We start from the raw sequence: 15,956 nt of genomic DNA, 5'->3' as shown, positions 1-15,956 counted from the left end.
GTGTGTAGTTCTTGTGATGTACTCGAGCTATCGTGGCAAATTGCATAGCAGTCAGGTGGGTTAAGGTGTTGGACTGTGTTTTGACTACAGTCAAAATTTCAATATTTCTTTAATTTAAATGCTTATAGTACTGTGTTCAGAGCTGTGATATTCTACCGAAGGAGAAGTTACATTAAACTGGTCTCATTCAAATGTGGAAAATTAGCAATTTTTTTTTTTTATGAAAATGAAATTTTACAAACATATTGTAATTAAAAATAGAAGGTGTTAACATTAATGTACTATCACTCTAGCACAGAAACATTGCCATTTTGCCATTTTTCACTTTGTTGTCATAATGTGAATCTGGCAGATGTTCTTTGCATTGTTCTTGCATTTTAAGCTTAATGGATCAATAGAAATGCTCCAAAATTACATGGACGTTTACATTGAAAAATATGCTTTTTCATTTTCTTTAAAGTTTTCATTTTGCCACTTTAAAGAGTTTCTTTTTGTGGTTTAGCAACAATATATTACCAAAAGAAATGTAACATGCTATTTGTCTCAAAATGCTGTATATGTTTAAATCAAGCAAATATAATATACTTTTACCTTTTGTGTGGTAAACACTTTTGGCTAAATCAGAGAATCAAAAAAGCACAACCCTTCACTTCACAGCCTTCTGAGGTTTCTTTGCTGGCAGATGATAAAACCGGCTAAATGCCTCAGTCAGAACGATCTGTCAATGAGTGACAAGGACATATGCTTTTAATTTGCTTCCCTACAAGGACATCAGATAGCACTGAAATCAATTGGCAAGGCAATAAATCACATTAGGCCCAAATATTATCAGCCAAGAGCTGCATCATAGCACATGATGTGATGTTTGTGATTCTTCTTCTTTTCTCTATACTTTCATTCTCCTTCCAAGTACCTGCAGATGTTAATAGCTACTACATACAATTTGCCATAGTTTAAATCATAATAAAATAATATAATATCTCCTACTTACTTGCGAACACTAAAATTAAAATGATTATAATTCAAATAAATAATTCAAATAAAACTTACCAGAATGAAAGTATAATACTAACCCATGTTGATGGCCAATGGCTTTATGGGTATCAGCATTGCTGGGATTTGAACTCACAGTCTGCTGATGAAGAGTGAATCTTTATACACATGCATGTTTAACTGTGTTTGTAATGGTAATTAAATGGGAAGGGGTTATTTCTGCTGTGTATTACAATTAAAATATAAAATATAAAAATATTTTAATTTAATTTAAGTGATATTTAAAAAAAATAGGATCAGCACTGTTCTTAAAATGATCATATTGAACAAAACCTCATTATTCATAGTGTTTACATCATATTGTGGACGTCTTTTGTGCAGATTTTTGCATTTTTCCTAACCTCTATAGCCTCAGCCTGATAAAGAAACGGGTCACAAACTTTGACACGCTAATTGGCGTCCCCAATCAATAGCGCTGCGTCTCTGGCTGTGTGACCTATGACACCCTCTGTACTGTCTCTGCTGTACTGTCTGAGCCAACATGGAGGCAGTGCTGATTGTTGCAGTTAACTCTTTTTTTGCTGATTACAGAGTACAACACAAGCAAGAGGCAGCGTAGTACACAGTCAGTCGGGAAGAGGAATTAGAAGGTAATTGTCTTCTGTGATTTTAGTCGTTTTTATAGAGCATTAGCTGGTTTCTGAAGCTGCCGTTTGTTGTGAGGCCTGTTTGCCCTGCTGATTTTCAGCCCCACTTACAGCCACGCCCATTTAGCAAGGCAGCGCGAAATGCAAAAACCCAGTGTGTCCGGGCATTAAGGCAACTGCCACTGCTAAGCAAGCGACTAAATGACTTTCGTCTCATCCGTCTTCAAAACGGCCTTAAAGGCACAAAGCAGAAGCAGGAAAACACAGCGAGTTGTGTGCTGAAGCACCGTGGACAGGACCAAAGGGCTGAAAAAAAGTGTCCAGCGAAAGTGTGACAGAAACAGCCTGGGGTCTGGACTACTTCATGGGCTGTAAACCTCCCCCTTGGCAACAGCTTGCTGATTAAAAACACTCCTGACCCCAAATAAACCACATGGCTCATAGCCTGACCTTTTCCAGCCCAAAGCTGCCCCTCTGCACTCTCCCTCTCATCCTGCGTGATATGAATATTGACCCTAAAAGAGCATCTCCGTTCTGCTGTAAAAAAACAAAACAACATCCACAAGCAAAGACACACAGCATCAGCCAGAAGACTCTCTGACACCTACTCATAAAGGGGTTTCTTTTTATTGTACTATGGTCAATAGCACAGGTGGTTATTTGTCACAAGAGGATGTTTAGCAGGTGTTTTGAATGTGTTTAGAGGGATTTACGTCTTCTTCACTTTGTAGACAACTACAAACAAGAACTTGCGCAAGATGCCACACTATTAGCACTGTCCAACTCCAAATAGTTTGAGGTGAGTGTGTGATGATTTAGGTGTGCAGTTAGCACCATGCTAATCGATAGAGTTTAAGCACACAGTAATTCTTAGCTTGGTTAGCCTCATAACTCCAGTGTAAAACTAAAAAAGAAATTTCAGACATCAAACAGGTCTTGGCTGACTGACTACATTAGGGGTATGGGAAGGGGGGAGGTACTATGTTAACTGGTTTTTAAGCCAAATGATCACTTTAATAACAACAACAACAACAACAACAACAACAATAATAATAATAATAATAATAATAATAATAATAATAAAGGTTAATAAATAGTTAACCTTAGAGCGAGGGGGTGCTCTAATGAACCACTTGCAGTCCACGGCCTCTGTGGGAGACGCTTTACCGTCTTTGGTGATTTGTTGAGATTCGATGATGCCTTCAGGTCCACCCATTTCAAACTCGCAAACTGCAGAGAGTCAGAGTGTGTGTGTGTGTGTGAGAGAGAGAGAGAGAGAGAGAGAGAGAGAGAGAGAGAGAGAGAGAGAATGTTAGAAGAGTTGAAAAAGCACACTGTATGTACTTGGAGCTGTGGAAGGGTTTAGAGGAGAATGATAATGAAGGATACATACAGGGAAGAGGCTTGGGGATGCCCATGTCTTTAAAGTCAGGATCTACAAAGAGAACAAAACACATATTAACATATAAAGCTTCATTATCCTTCATGACCACCGATCTGTCAACACTGATTATGTCCTAAAGTCTTTGGCAGATGCATTCTAGCATCTAACATTCATTCTGATATAATTTCCGCCTATTAGTAATGGGGGAATTCAATTGATCTGCTGCTGCTGAATTGTGCAAGCAGCACTGCTCTGATGCACACAGGTTTATTAAGGACAAAGCTCAAATGGCAAACAACGAATGCAATCTAATAGCCGCCAATTAGCGTGGTGTTATTTGCATAATGATAATTGGCAGCTATTCACTTTCATTTATTTCTGGCAAATATTCCAAAGCTGCACATGTCGCATGTCTTTTGGTGCACACAGAGGTTATGTGCACAAATATGGTAGGAATTGAACAGCAGGCCAAAAGATCAGCTTTAGCCTCTTCATTTGTTTCTAATAACAGCTGCAGTTTTGCAGACAAAAAAAAAGGCTTTTCCTTGTGGAGAGCTGCCAAATGTCTCCGCAACTATTAAATGTTCATGTTTTCATTATCCTGGGGGGTTTCAGTCCCCACAGGAAGCTAAAAACACACATACACACACACACACACACACACAGTAATAAATTGGTTTGGAGGGAAAAGTGTCCCTGTGTGACCTGCTGTTTGCCTCCAGCAGCTGCAGCTGCCTGAAACTGCCCGATAATACTGAGCCAAACTTACTGAAAACCTGATCAATCGTTTTTCTAACAGAATCAGACTGTCCAAGTACAGGCATTGTACACTTTATTAGGACTATCACTACCTTTGCTTGTCCACACACTGTTCATTTTATCAGAAACACCTACCTGTTACTTCCTTCACTCGCCACTTTATTAGAAACACACACCTTGTACTTTGACTTACTGGCCTCTTTATTAGAAAGACCCATCTTATGCTTCCACTCACTGGCCACTTTATTAGAAACCCATACCTTGTACTTCCACTCACTGGCCACTTTATGAGAAACACCTACCTTGTACTTCCACTCACTGGCCACTTTATTAGAAACACCTACCTAATGCTTCCACTCACTGGCCTCTTCATTAGAAACACCTACCTTGTACTTTCACTCACTGGCCACTTTATTAGAAACACCTATATAATGCTTCCACTCAATGGACACTTTATTACCTAGTAATAAATGCTCCCTGGTCCAATAAAGCACAACATTGAAACATGGAAAGGAGATGCATGTGTAGTGGATGGGTGGGTGGGTGGTTCAAAAGCACCTTTGTGAAAGGCACCGCAGTAGAGCTGCTGTAATGACAGTAGTGCCGCATATACTGATGATACACATTTGAGGTTTGTGGTTTGTCTCATGCTTCTGTGCTCCACCCTTGAGTAATCATGGTGTGTGGATCAGACCTGACACCTTAGTATCTTATGAGTGATGCTGTGGAAAGATATGGGGCACCCACACTATGGAAGGTGTACGAGAAAATCCGGCATAACTGAAAGCTGGATTTTCCATTCATTAAAGCAGGACTGGCCAGGCTCTTAATGTAGTATCGTTTTCAAAAGGTGTCATACAACCACGCTGGGGATTCAGATCAGGCTGTGACCTGCCTGAGCCTAACCAGCTATGGAGCGGAAATAATAAAAGAATGAACCGATATTACAGAACAAGGGTATGAGAGAGAGAGACAGGGAGGGAGAGAGAGATAGCGAGAGAGTAAATTGCTATATCAAATGAAGTTCGCTGGCAGTACGAAGATGAGATGTGTGATCAAAGCAGAGAAGAGTGTGGAAATGGGACCATGGCTCTGGCATTTACATTCACAATCAGTCTCTCGCTCAGTCTCTTCAAACTGAATCCGGACGCTCGGATGCTCTTTGAAAATGCACCCAGCTGGATCCTGAACATCACAAATCACGAAGGACTCGCCAATGGCTCCTAATCCGCAGATTTACACAGCAAAAATCTGGACTGTTAAATTAACACTTGCAGTATTCATGTGGCTTTAGACTGAGTTTGTGAGAATGTGGCTAGCGAGTAGAACCTTTGGTCAGGCTTTTATAAACACTGTACCATTTTAATTCAGCCTTGGGGAATTTGGTGTTGACAGATTTGCGAATAAGGTTGCAGCGGTATAAAGGTTTTAAATATAGCATAGTATAAAAAATGTATGGTTATCATATCGTGTACATGCCTAATACCACTGTTAAAAAAAAATGTAACCGAACAGAGATTTCCACCAATTTTTTAAAATCAAACAATCAATGAATTAATGTAGAATATGTTAGGTGAAAACATGCACTATGCCGGAAAGCTAGCTAGTTAACCAGCTCTTGACCAGCATATTGTGTGTTGCATTTATATTTGGACATGCTTGGTCGCGCTGGTCATGCTGGGTGACCAGCTTGATTATGCTAATAATGCTGGCCGACCAGCTTGGTCAAGCTGCTAGACACCAGCATCAATTCTCTCTCTCTCACACACACACACACACACACACACACACACACTGTTTTGGTCCGGCTTGTTCCATCAAAGGCAGCTGTCTCTGCCTCTTCTTGGTCAAGCTGGTCATGATGGTCAACCAGCATGGCAGAGCTTGTTCATACTGGTGGTCTAGCTTGGTCAGGCTGATCATGCTTGTAGGCCTACGCCATACCCTATGCTGGTCAGGTTGAGGTGGCCAGTTTTTGTCGTTGTCTGGTTTTTAGCTCTGATTTAGTTTAGCAACCAATTAAAGCTATTTAAAAAGATGTGCCCTTTTTTGGTCTAAAGTGTGTGGTTAAATAATACTGACTGGTTATCAGGGTTGCTAATGTTGACAGACTCATCCACCCACACAGAGACCGATTCTGCTTTCCTGCTTGTCCAGTGATGTTTTTACTGGACAAGATACTATGTATTTTGAGGTGTGTAGAGCTAGCATATCACATGGGTAGCTAATATTGTGCTAGCATAACACTGAGGTGGCTAGCTACTATCTTAACTTTCAGCGGTTTAGACTCCATGCCCACAGTGCCAATCCCTAGACACCAGCATCAACTCTCACACACACACACACACTCTCTGTTCTTTGGTCCGGCTTGTTCCATCAAAGGCGGCTGTCTCTGCCTCTCTTCTTTTCACGCTGCATGTGAGTGCTGTCTCTCAGCGAGCGCAGAGAAAAAAGGATGTTAGAGTGGAGGGGTGTTATCTGCTCTCTATCTGATGATCTAGTGAAAAAGGTTCTGACACTGTTTACACGGTTGGACGTGTGCTGATCATGAGCATGCGTTTGTGTGTGGCTTGGAAATGAATGGCTAAAGCCCATGCTGTGATCCGCCAGACACAAATAAACGAGAGCGGGCGCGTACAGGAGATTTGAAATAACAACATGTCAACAGTGGCTGAGTAAATGTAGTAACATGTGATGTGGCAAAATGTCAAACTACCAGTATAGATAGATACATAGCTATAGATAAGACAGATGGAACAGCTGGATAGATGGATGGATTGATATACAGATAGACCAAACATATTTGCAAATGTTTGTGGACACCCCTTCTAAAGAGCGTATTCAGCTACCTTAAGCTGCACTTATTGCTGATACAGATGTGCAAATGCACGTACACACAGCTTGTCTAGTCCCTGTAGAGAAGAACTGCCAACAGACTAGGACTCTCTGGAGCAGATAAACATTAAACTGTTGGCACCATGCCATATGCCAGGCATGGGCTAGATGGGGTATAAAGGCCCCCCCAGCAGTGAGCTGAGGAGATGTGGAAGTGTGCTCTCTGGAATGATGGTGGTGGAATGATCCATCCAATACTTCTGGGATAAGCTAGGGATTTGAGGATGAGGTGGGATGATGATCATCCAAGATGACCTTGCTAATGCTATTGTCACTGAATGCAATCAAACCTTCACAGCAATGCTCCAAAATGTAGTAGATCTACATCTAGTCTTCCCTGGACAGTTGGTCCAACAAAAGCAGGACACACTCTTTTTTAAATACTTTTGATTTTGAAAGAAACAAAGAATGAGCAGGTGTCCCAATACTTTTGTCCATATAGTGTAGATAGAAAGATAGATAGAACATAGAAAGAAATGTTATGCGCACATGCACAAGCCATTTATTTGTGTGCATATGTAGGGTGTGTGTGTATGTGTACACTACACACCCAGATCAACCATAACATTAAAACCACCTGCCTAATATTGTGTAAGTCCTCCTCATGCCAGCAATACAGCTCTTTAGGCATGGCCCTCACAAGACCAAGCCAACATTATCCTTTTCAACACACTCTTGTCTTGGGTCCACTTGCCTCATTGAATCTTGGGTGTCCATGGCTCATGTCTGATCACTGTATGTCTATAATTCTCCAGATATTCCTTCTAATGAGCAAGTTCAGCTACTTTAAGGTGCACCTACTACTTACATAGATGCTTATTTATGCACACACATAATCTCCACAGAAAAACACTGACCAATAAAACAAGCTCTGCAGCCACACATTGGCCTAAGGTCACTGTGTCCAGTGCCAAGTTTGACTTAAATAGGTGTAAAGACTCCCAGCATTGGGCTGTGGAGCAATATAACTGGAGTTGTCTGGAGTGATGGAGCTCAATCCAATACCCTTAGAATGAGTTGGAGTGGCAAAACTCATCCAACATCAGTATCTGACTGCACTAATGCACTCCCTAGCCATGTTTAAATGTGTGTGTATGTGTCCAAGCATATGTGTGGATCATGCATAGATCTGGCCCTGTGTACACTACATGTGAGGAATGCCTGTTTCTTATGTTGTGGCGGAGTGCAGTGCTAAAATCAAAGTGGCAGCTGGTTAATGAAACACTGACCTATGGGGTCAAGTGAGCTGGTTACTGCACTGATTTATGATGAGGGTTTGGCATTGTTTAACCCGGAAGGGTCCAGGCAGTTTATTACAGGCAACACCAGTTCCATCAGTAAACTTACTCTGTGTGTTAGAAAACCTTTCTGAAGGTTGCATTACCTTTGTTTAAGGAACACACCAACAGACAATGATTTTGATATGCTATATTGAATGGAAATCTTGTTGACTCAAAACATGATTATCATGGGTAACATGTAGGTAAACAGTTTAAGGGGATTTATGTCTCACAACAAAGAAGACACATTCGTAACATAGTAGTTACTGGAAAATTCAGTAACTACTGGAAAATTGTGAAATAATTCACAAATGACAGTAGATACTGAACAATCCATAGTAGACACTGTATAATTCATAGTGGATACTGAACAATTAATAGCATACACTGAATAATTCATAATGGATCCTGAACAATTAATAGTATACACTGAATAATATATAATGGATACTGAACAATTCACTGTACATATTGAGAAATTCATAGTAGGCACTGTATAATTCATAGTGGATACTGAATAAATGATAGTAGATACTGAACAAGTCATAGTAGACACTATATATTTCATAGTGGATACTGAATAAATGACAGTAGATACTGAATAATACATAGTAGACGCTGTTTTCTATAGTAAATCATGAATAATTAATAGTAGATACTGAATAATTCAATCTGGATATGAATTTTTCATAGTGGATTTCTAATGATAAATATTAGATAACGAATAATATATAGTGAATACTGAATAAATGACAGTGGATACTGGACAATTCAAGGTGAATACTGAATAAATATCAGTGGATACTGAACAAGTCATGGTGGATACTGAGTAAATGATACTGAATAATACAAAGTAGACTTGAATAATTCATAGTAGGTACTAAATAATTAATAGTAAATACTGAATAATTCATACTGGATACTGAATTTCTCATAGTGGATTCCTAATTATTAATAGTAGATACTGAATAATTCAGAATGCATAACGAATAATCCATAGTGGATTGCGAATTGCATTTGCTATCTATTTATATGTACAGAGAGCTCCAAGCCTGCACCTCGTTTTTCATTTATTTATGTCAAAAACGAAAAAACTAAAAACAATATAAAATGAGTTTTTTCTTGTTTCAGAAATCAAGACTACGCACACAACACTACATGTTCATTAAAGTCAAATCACAACAAAAGATCTACTTTTCTACTTAAAACAATAATGTGGCCTCAAGTGAACGTTTTCACAGGATTTCTCTGCTTGTTTCAATGAGCTACGAATCGGAAATGATTAATATAAAATTACAACATGAAAGAAGCACAAGGCTCTACATCCACTCTGTAATGTGGAGAGGCCTTGCGGCAAAGATTTCTTTATGAAAAGCAGCCTAGAAATAGTCTTCTATCAAAGGCGCTAGAGCTAAATAAAAAGACCGGGAAACTAAATCACAGATTATACTGAGTCAGTGAGAGAAATGTATTATTTTGCTCATTTCCACATTCAGATGGTGACAATACTACTGAGCTCAATGCCAGTAACTCATGCATGAATCTCTCTTGCAGGAAAGAAAAAAAAGTGACATACAGTGGAACAAAAATTAAGACCAAAGACACAGAGGGCTTGCTTGTGTGTGTGTGTGTGTGCTTCACTTTTCAGTAATCTCAATTTGCTTTGAAAACTGAAATTCAGTCAAATCGTACCAGGTCATCACTTACTGCAATGGCTTCTAGTCCACACTTATCTGGACTTAAGAACAATGCCTAATGAGAAAGGTTACCCATCTTGTCATTGCCACTAAGAACACAGCTACTAACTGTTACTAGTACACATAAACAAAATAATCCATCCATGCAAATGAGCATATTACTAGCTTACTACTAACAGCTACTAGTGATCTACTGTAGACTGTTTTATTTCAGTGTAATCAGTGTAAAACACTTGTGTAGGGATTGGTTTGGTCTTGTATTAATTATTTACACACTTATAAAGGATGGAATTGCTTTCTTGACTCTCCTGCTAGCTGCTGCTTACATTTCTTTTAGTAACATACCACCAAGGTAATACTGTGCTAGGACAACACAGTAGTTCTGTGCTATCTTCACATGTTTGTAACTAGTTAGTCTAACTTTTAGCTGTCATGTTATTGCTGTCATGTTAGACATACATTATTTGGACCTGAAATACAGTACTTGGAATTTGGTGGATACTGAACAATTCATAGTATATATTGAATAATTCATAGTAGACACTGTATATGTCCTAGTGGATACTAAACAATTCATAGTATACATTGGATAATCCATAGTAGATACTGAACAATTCATAGTATATACTGAACAATTTATAGTATATACTGAATAATTCATAATGGATACTGAACAATTCATTGTAGACACTGAACAAGTCATAGTAAATACTGCATAATTCATAGTGGATACTGAATAAATGACAGTAGATACTGAACAAGTCATAATAGACACTATATAATTCATAGTGGATACTGAATAAATGACAGTAGATACTAAACAATTCATGGTCGATACTGAATAAATGATAGTAGATATTGAATAATACATAGTAGACAAACTGACCTATTTTAGTAGATACTGAAAAATTAATAGTAGATACTGCATAATTCAATATGGATCCTGATTTTTTCATAGTGGATTTCTATTGATAAATAGTAAATAATGAATAATATATAGTGAATACTGAATAAATGACAGTGGATACTAAACAATTCATGGTGAATACAATGCCTAATGCCTAAAGAACAATGCATAATTAGAGGGGCTACCCATCTTTTATTGCCACTAAGGACACAGCTACTAACTGTTACTAGTTGATTAGTACTCAAAAAAGAAGTATTGTCATAGATAAAACACATAAAACACATAAGAAATAATCTATCCATAAAAATGAGCATTTTACTAGCTTACTACTAGCAGCTACTAGTGATCTATTGTAGATGTGTTTTATTTCAGTGTAATCAGTGTAAACCACTTGCGCAGGGATTATTTTAGTCTTGTATGAATTATTTACACACTTACAAAGGGTGGAATTGCTTTCTTGACTCTCCTGCTAGCTGCTGCTTACATTTCTTCTACTAACATAACACCAAGGTAATGCTGTGCTAGGACAACACTTAGGCAGTAGTTCTGTGCTATCTTCACATGTTTGTAACTAGTTAGTCTAACTTTTAGCTGTCATGTTATTGCTGTCATGTTATACATACATTATTTGGACCTGAAATGCATTATTTAGAATTTAGACATACAATATTTAGGATGATGAAATTTTTGAAATTCTGTACATAGCGTCATGCTATCCCATCCTGGGGTAAACAAAAATGCTTTAAACCTGAGAAACCTTAGTCCCCTGTACATTTTCCAGATGAAAAACACTGGATCCTCTGAATGACTTAGTCAGTGAGAAGTTAAAGTACGAAATGCTACATCTATGGAACAACCCAGCTAACATAGCTGCACAATACACTGCTGTCACACGAAAGTAAGTTGAGCAGTTAATCTCAAAACTATGATACAACTGCACCATCTACTAAAACTACTGCCTAAAGACAATGTCTTTTGGTAGGAGGACATGCTTCTTAGCAGCTAAAAGCATACAGAAAACACAACAGATAAAAACGAAAGGTATCACAATGTCTACATTAAAAATATCACTCATACTGTCCAAAATGTAAAAAAATAAAAAAATAAAATGCAGCTTCAAAGCATTTTCTAGCATTTTCATTTTATTGTAGTGCATGTTGTAGTTGCTGCCGGGTGCTGTAGCCACAAGCAGCCTATAAAACTGCTCTCCTGCCCCTTTTTCTTTAATTTAACATGGCCACTCGGTTTATTTCTGTGTTATGCCCAAGCTACCTGCATTAAATACACAGTACTTTGAGGTCATCCTGCCTTTGACTCGTCTTTGAGGTGGAAATGAACTAAAGTTTGGGTACTACCCCAGAACGGGTGGAAAGCTCAAGGGTGTTACGAAAAGTGTCACGACCACAGTGGAGAGGCAGAAATCAGGAAAAGGTAACAGAGTGTCAAAAGTAGCTTTTCCTCCATGTTGGATGAGTGACGTGAGAGAAGGCTTGATCATTATTGGTCAGCTACAGCTGGCATAAGATACATTTTCAAACACTACAAAAAATAATGGTGCTCCAAATGGTTCTCTGAATAATGCCATTACTACCATAGATGTGTGTGTGTGTTCGTGTGTGTGTGTGTGAAGAAACTTAAAGAAACTTAAATGTAAAGAATCTTCACATAACAGTCTTGGAAAGGTCCTTTACACTCACACATCTCTATTATAAAGCCAGTTCTTCTGTGGCATCGCTCAAAGAACCATCTGCAGAGTGTAGGCGCTCAGAAGACACGTTGATGAACGTGCAGTTTGAACATGCGCAGAGTAGAGGAGTGGGTTTCAAATTCTTTAATATCACATAAATTCAAAAATTGCAGACGAGAAGTGACGGAGGATGACGCGATAACTTAACATGAGAATTTTTTTAATCCTGTAATGTAAAGATGTGGATGTCTGCAAGAAGCGAGTCATTAAATTCCCATGAAAAAAAGAGAAAAGAATATGGGTGAAGAATTGTATTGGGATGCGAGGCAAGCAGGGATGGTCTGTTCTGCAGAGGGAGCTGGAAGTAAACAAATATAAATTTTTCTAATGAAAACGTAGGTATTATGGTTGAGTGTATGCCAATGTGTTTTGATAGAAACTATAATATGCCTCTGCACCATACACATGTAGATGCTGTAAGGCTGGATTCAGGGAGTCCTTTTCATTTCATTTCTTTTCATATGATAAGCTGATTGTTTCTCTGCGACTTCCAGAACCTGTTGGTGAGTGGAAAATCAGGGCTAAATTTATGTAGTGTGAACTCGGCATTAGAAGGCGTCACTATAATTGAAAGAACAGCGGATCGCAGTGCTGTGATGCACCATGTAACTTATATCCACCACCACCAAAAGAAGAGGACCTGCATCTGTGGTTGAAGGCACTAAAAACATCCACCCAAACGTCCAAACACCTGCGCTTACCATTTTGTGGAGGGGAAACCAGCATCAGAACATCCTTAAAAAAAAGTAAATGCATCACTGTGACAATAACCAATGGTATCGTATGGCTCATTTGGTCCCTGCATTTGCACTAACACCATACCACAGCACAAATAAACAATAAATGCAATATTTCAGCAATACATCATGGCATCTTATTGGCTCATTTCATCTAGTATCATTTAAAATCCATTTTTTTGTTGTCAGTTTTGTCAACTTCTTTTAAAGGTTGCACCACCACTAAAACTAATAAGAAGTGGTCATTAGCAATCATATATCATATACTGTCTGAACATGCTTTGGGGGAAATGAAAGCAGATACGTCGGATGCATCACTGTAGAGCAAGATCAGCTCGATTTGTTCTAGAGAAATCAACCTCTGAATACAAATGAACAGCTCTGAATAAAAGCTTTTTTAATCGCGGGAGTGATTTATGAATGTCCCAGCTTTCGCAAGGTGTAAAGTTTCTGCAGTGTTACACACATTATCACACTTTTGCTCTGGGCATTAATCTGAAGGGCATGTTTGAGATTTTACTGCGCAGCAGAATGGAAGTGTGTGTATGTGTATGTGACCTCTGTGTACACACACCGTGTCCTCAGATCGGATCTGCCCAGGAGGGAGCTGAATTATACAGTGTTTCCTGATTCTGCTGCAGCAAAACGAAATTTCATAAGCAAAAAATAAATATTTATATGCTGTTTATTCCTCGCTCCCTCTACATTCATAGTTCTTTCAAACTTGCGATTAAGGTTCTTTTCTGTTTTTTTTGTATACCTAGGAAAAGCAAAGCATTTTAATTCCTGATATTAATGGTTGACTTAATAGTTGGACCATATAACTTAAACTCAAAAGAATAGTGTGCCAGTGCTTCTCGGACTGATCGGATATGTGTTTTTGTACAGCAGCCAATTATATATATATATTGTTTCCCCATAGGTAAGAATGGCAGAATGTCTAGAGAGTTTGTTACCACGCCTAATGTCATAATAAGGGCCGGCCTATCATGGCTGCAACAGTGGCTATTACAATTTTAATGATGTCAAAATGGACACTTCTAAACCTCGTCAGTAGGTGCCTATTATGATATAATCAGCACCGCTTACAATGTCAGTGATGTCATAATAGGAATTTTCAAATGAGGTTTAGAGGTGTCCATTATGACACATTTAACATTGTAACTGCCACTAATGATATCATAATGGCCGCCTTCTGTTAAAGAACTTAAATAACACTGTAACAGGCACTGATGATGGCACCTATTAATGAGGTTTAGAGGTGCCCATTGTAACTAACATTGTAACTGCACCAACCACCAAAAAACAACATACTAATCATTTGGAACATTACAGCAATCACATAGTAACAACCAAGCAACCACCTTGGATGCCATACCATTTTCTTAGAAAAGCTTTTACTGTTTTTTTAACAGCAAAAATAAAAATCCAAAATATGAAAACAGAATAATAACAAAAAAACAAACAAACAAACAAAAAAACATACAAGTAAACGCCCAAATTCTTAGGAAAAGTGACAACACTTCAAGTGTTAATCGCTGGCTTTGTCAAGTCAACTTATTTCTATGTGTAATGTAACCCCATGTCCCGAAAAGGTATAAAAAATTATGTGAGTGTGAGACTGTAAGTAGATGGAGTGTGGTCACCTCTTACTCCTAATACTTGTGTGCAGTCTCAGTTTGTGAAGTCTAGCTTAGAATGTAATCCTTTGAAGCGCTCAGTATTTACTCATAACGACAGGCAGGAGAAATATGTTTCCTATGAATGCTGAAATTGCATCGGCTCATGGTCTCACTAAACCATGCAGGCCAATCTCACCGGTCTGTGCACACCCCTGCAAACGCTATCAAACATAACTACCAGCACCCCCCCTCCACCCAACACACACACATACACTCGCACATTTGTTTGCTTGTCAACAAGAAATGCTAGGTCTGAACCATGTACAGATTATTTCTTCTAATAAACAAATCATGATTGAGTGTTTCATCCTGCATCTTTTGATTACTGTAAACATGTCCACACATGCTAGCGAATAGATGCTTTACGTCTGGTCACTTTATTAGAAACCCCTACCTTGTGCTTCCACTCACTGGCCACTGTATTAGGACCCCTACCCTGTGCTTCCACACACTGGCCACTTTATTTGAAACCCCTACCTTGTGCTTCCACTCACTGGCCACTTTATTAGAAACCCCTACCTTATGCTTCCACTCGCTGGCCACTATCAGTTTATTCTACCTATAGAACAATGCTTGTTTGAAATATGTACATTTTATAAATGCTATTTTGTTCTTTTAAGACCAAGGAGTGACATTCTTCCTGCTTTCCCCATTTAAGGACATGCATTAGCTCGGTTTTCTGAGTGTCTCTTACTACATTTCCCAGAGGCTTTGCTTCTGTTCTGTGGCTTCCTGGTGACATTTAAAAAGGTGGCTGATAAATATCACCCAAGGTGCTAAATTGGTTGATCAAACTAATGAATTACTTCAATTAATCAGTGTCAGACTCCACTGAAGAGGTTTTAAACCATCCCCCTGTTTACCAGTCCCAAGCGCCTTAGCGCTGCTGCCTGATGGAGCGCACTGGGGCTTGTTGCTCATTCACAATTCAAACAATTCAATGCATGAAGTAATCTCAAGTATATCCTAGATTCTATTCACTTAGATTATGATTCCGTAGTGCACCGTGATTCAATTAATTTTGGGAAATGACTTAAAGTATCATGAAATTGAAAATTTTATATCAGGTCAATTTGAATCCTTATTCTTTCATGAATGATTTAATACATCATACATGTAAAATTATACACTGGACGAGTTGAATGTTGTTCTAGTAGATTATAAATGATTCAAACATTCCAGAATCAGAGCAGAACGATGCATCATGATGCACTGGTGTATGTATACA

At 38.6% G+C, this 15,956-nt stretch overlaps 1 protein-coding gene across 6 annotated transcripts in view; it reads right to left on the bottom strand.

Moving 5' to 3' along the window:
- The window catches only part of neto1l (neuropilin (NRP) and tolloid (TLL)-like 1, like), a 105,212-nt gene that overhangs the window by 30,330 nt on the left and 58,926 nt on the right, over window positions 1-15,956 (bottom strand). For 5 of the 6 annotated variants that reach the window (XM_072688638.1, XM_072688632.1, XM_072688637.1 and 2 more), the window contains exons 5-6: window positions 3,034-3,075; window positions 2,743-2,870 (exon numbers count right to left, since the gene is read on the bottom strand). In XM_072688638.1, the coding sequence (XP_072544739.1) occupies window positions 2,743-2,870; window positions 3,034-3,075 (170 nt within the window). Of the gene's footprint in view, window positions 1-1,050; window positions 1,136-2,742; window positions 2,871-3,033; window positions 3,076-15,956 lie in introns of all 6 variants that reach the window. The other variant, XM_072688645.1, reaches the window with a different exon arrangement.

Source organism: Salminus brasiliensis, chromosome 1 (genome assembly GCF_030463535.1).
Source record: "Salminus brasiliensis chromosome 1, fSalBra1.hap2, whole genome shotgun sequence".
Taxonomy (NCBI): domain Eukaryota; kingdom Metazoa; phylum Chordata; class Actinopteri; order Characiformes; family Bryconidae; genus Salminus; species Salminus brasiliensis.
The sequence above is the reverse complement of the archived record's forward strand: the minus strand, read 5'-3'. Positions and strand labels throughout refer to the sequence as shown.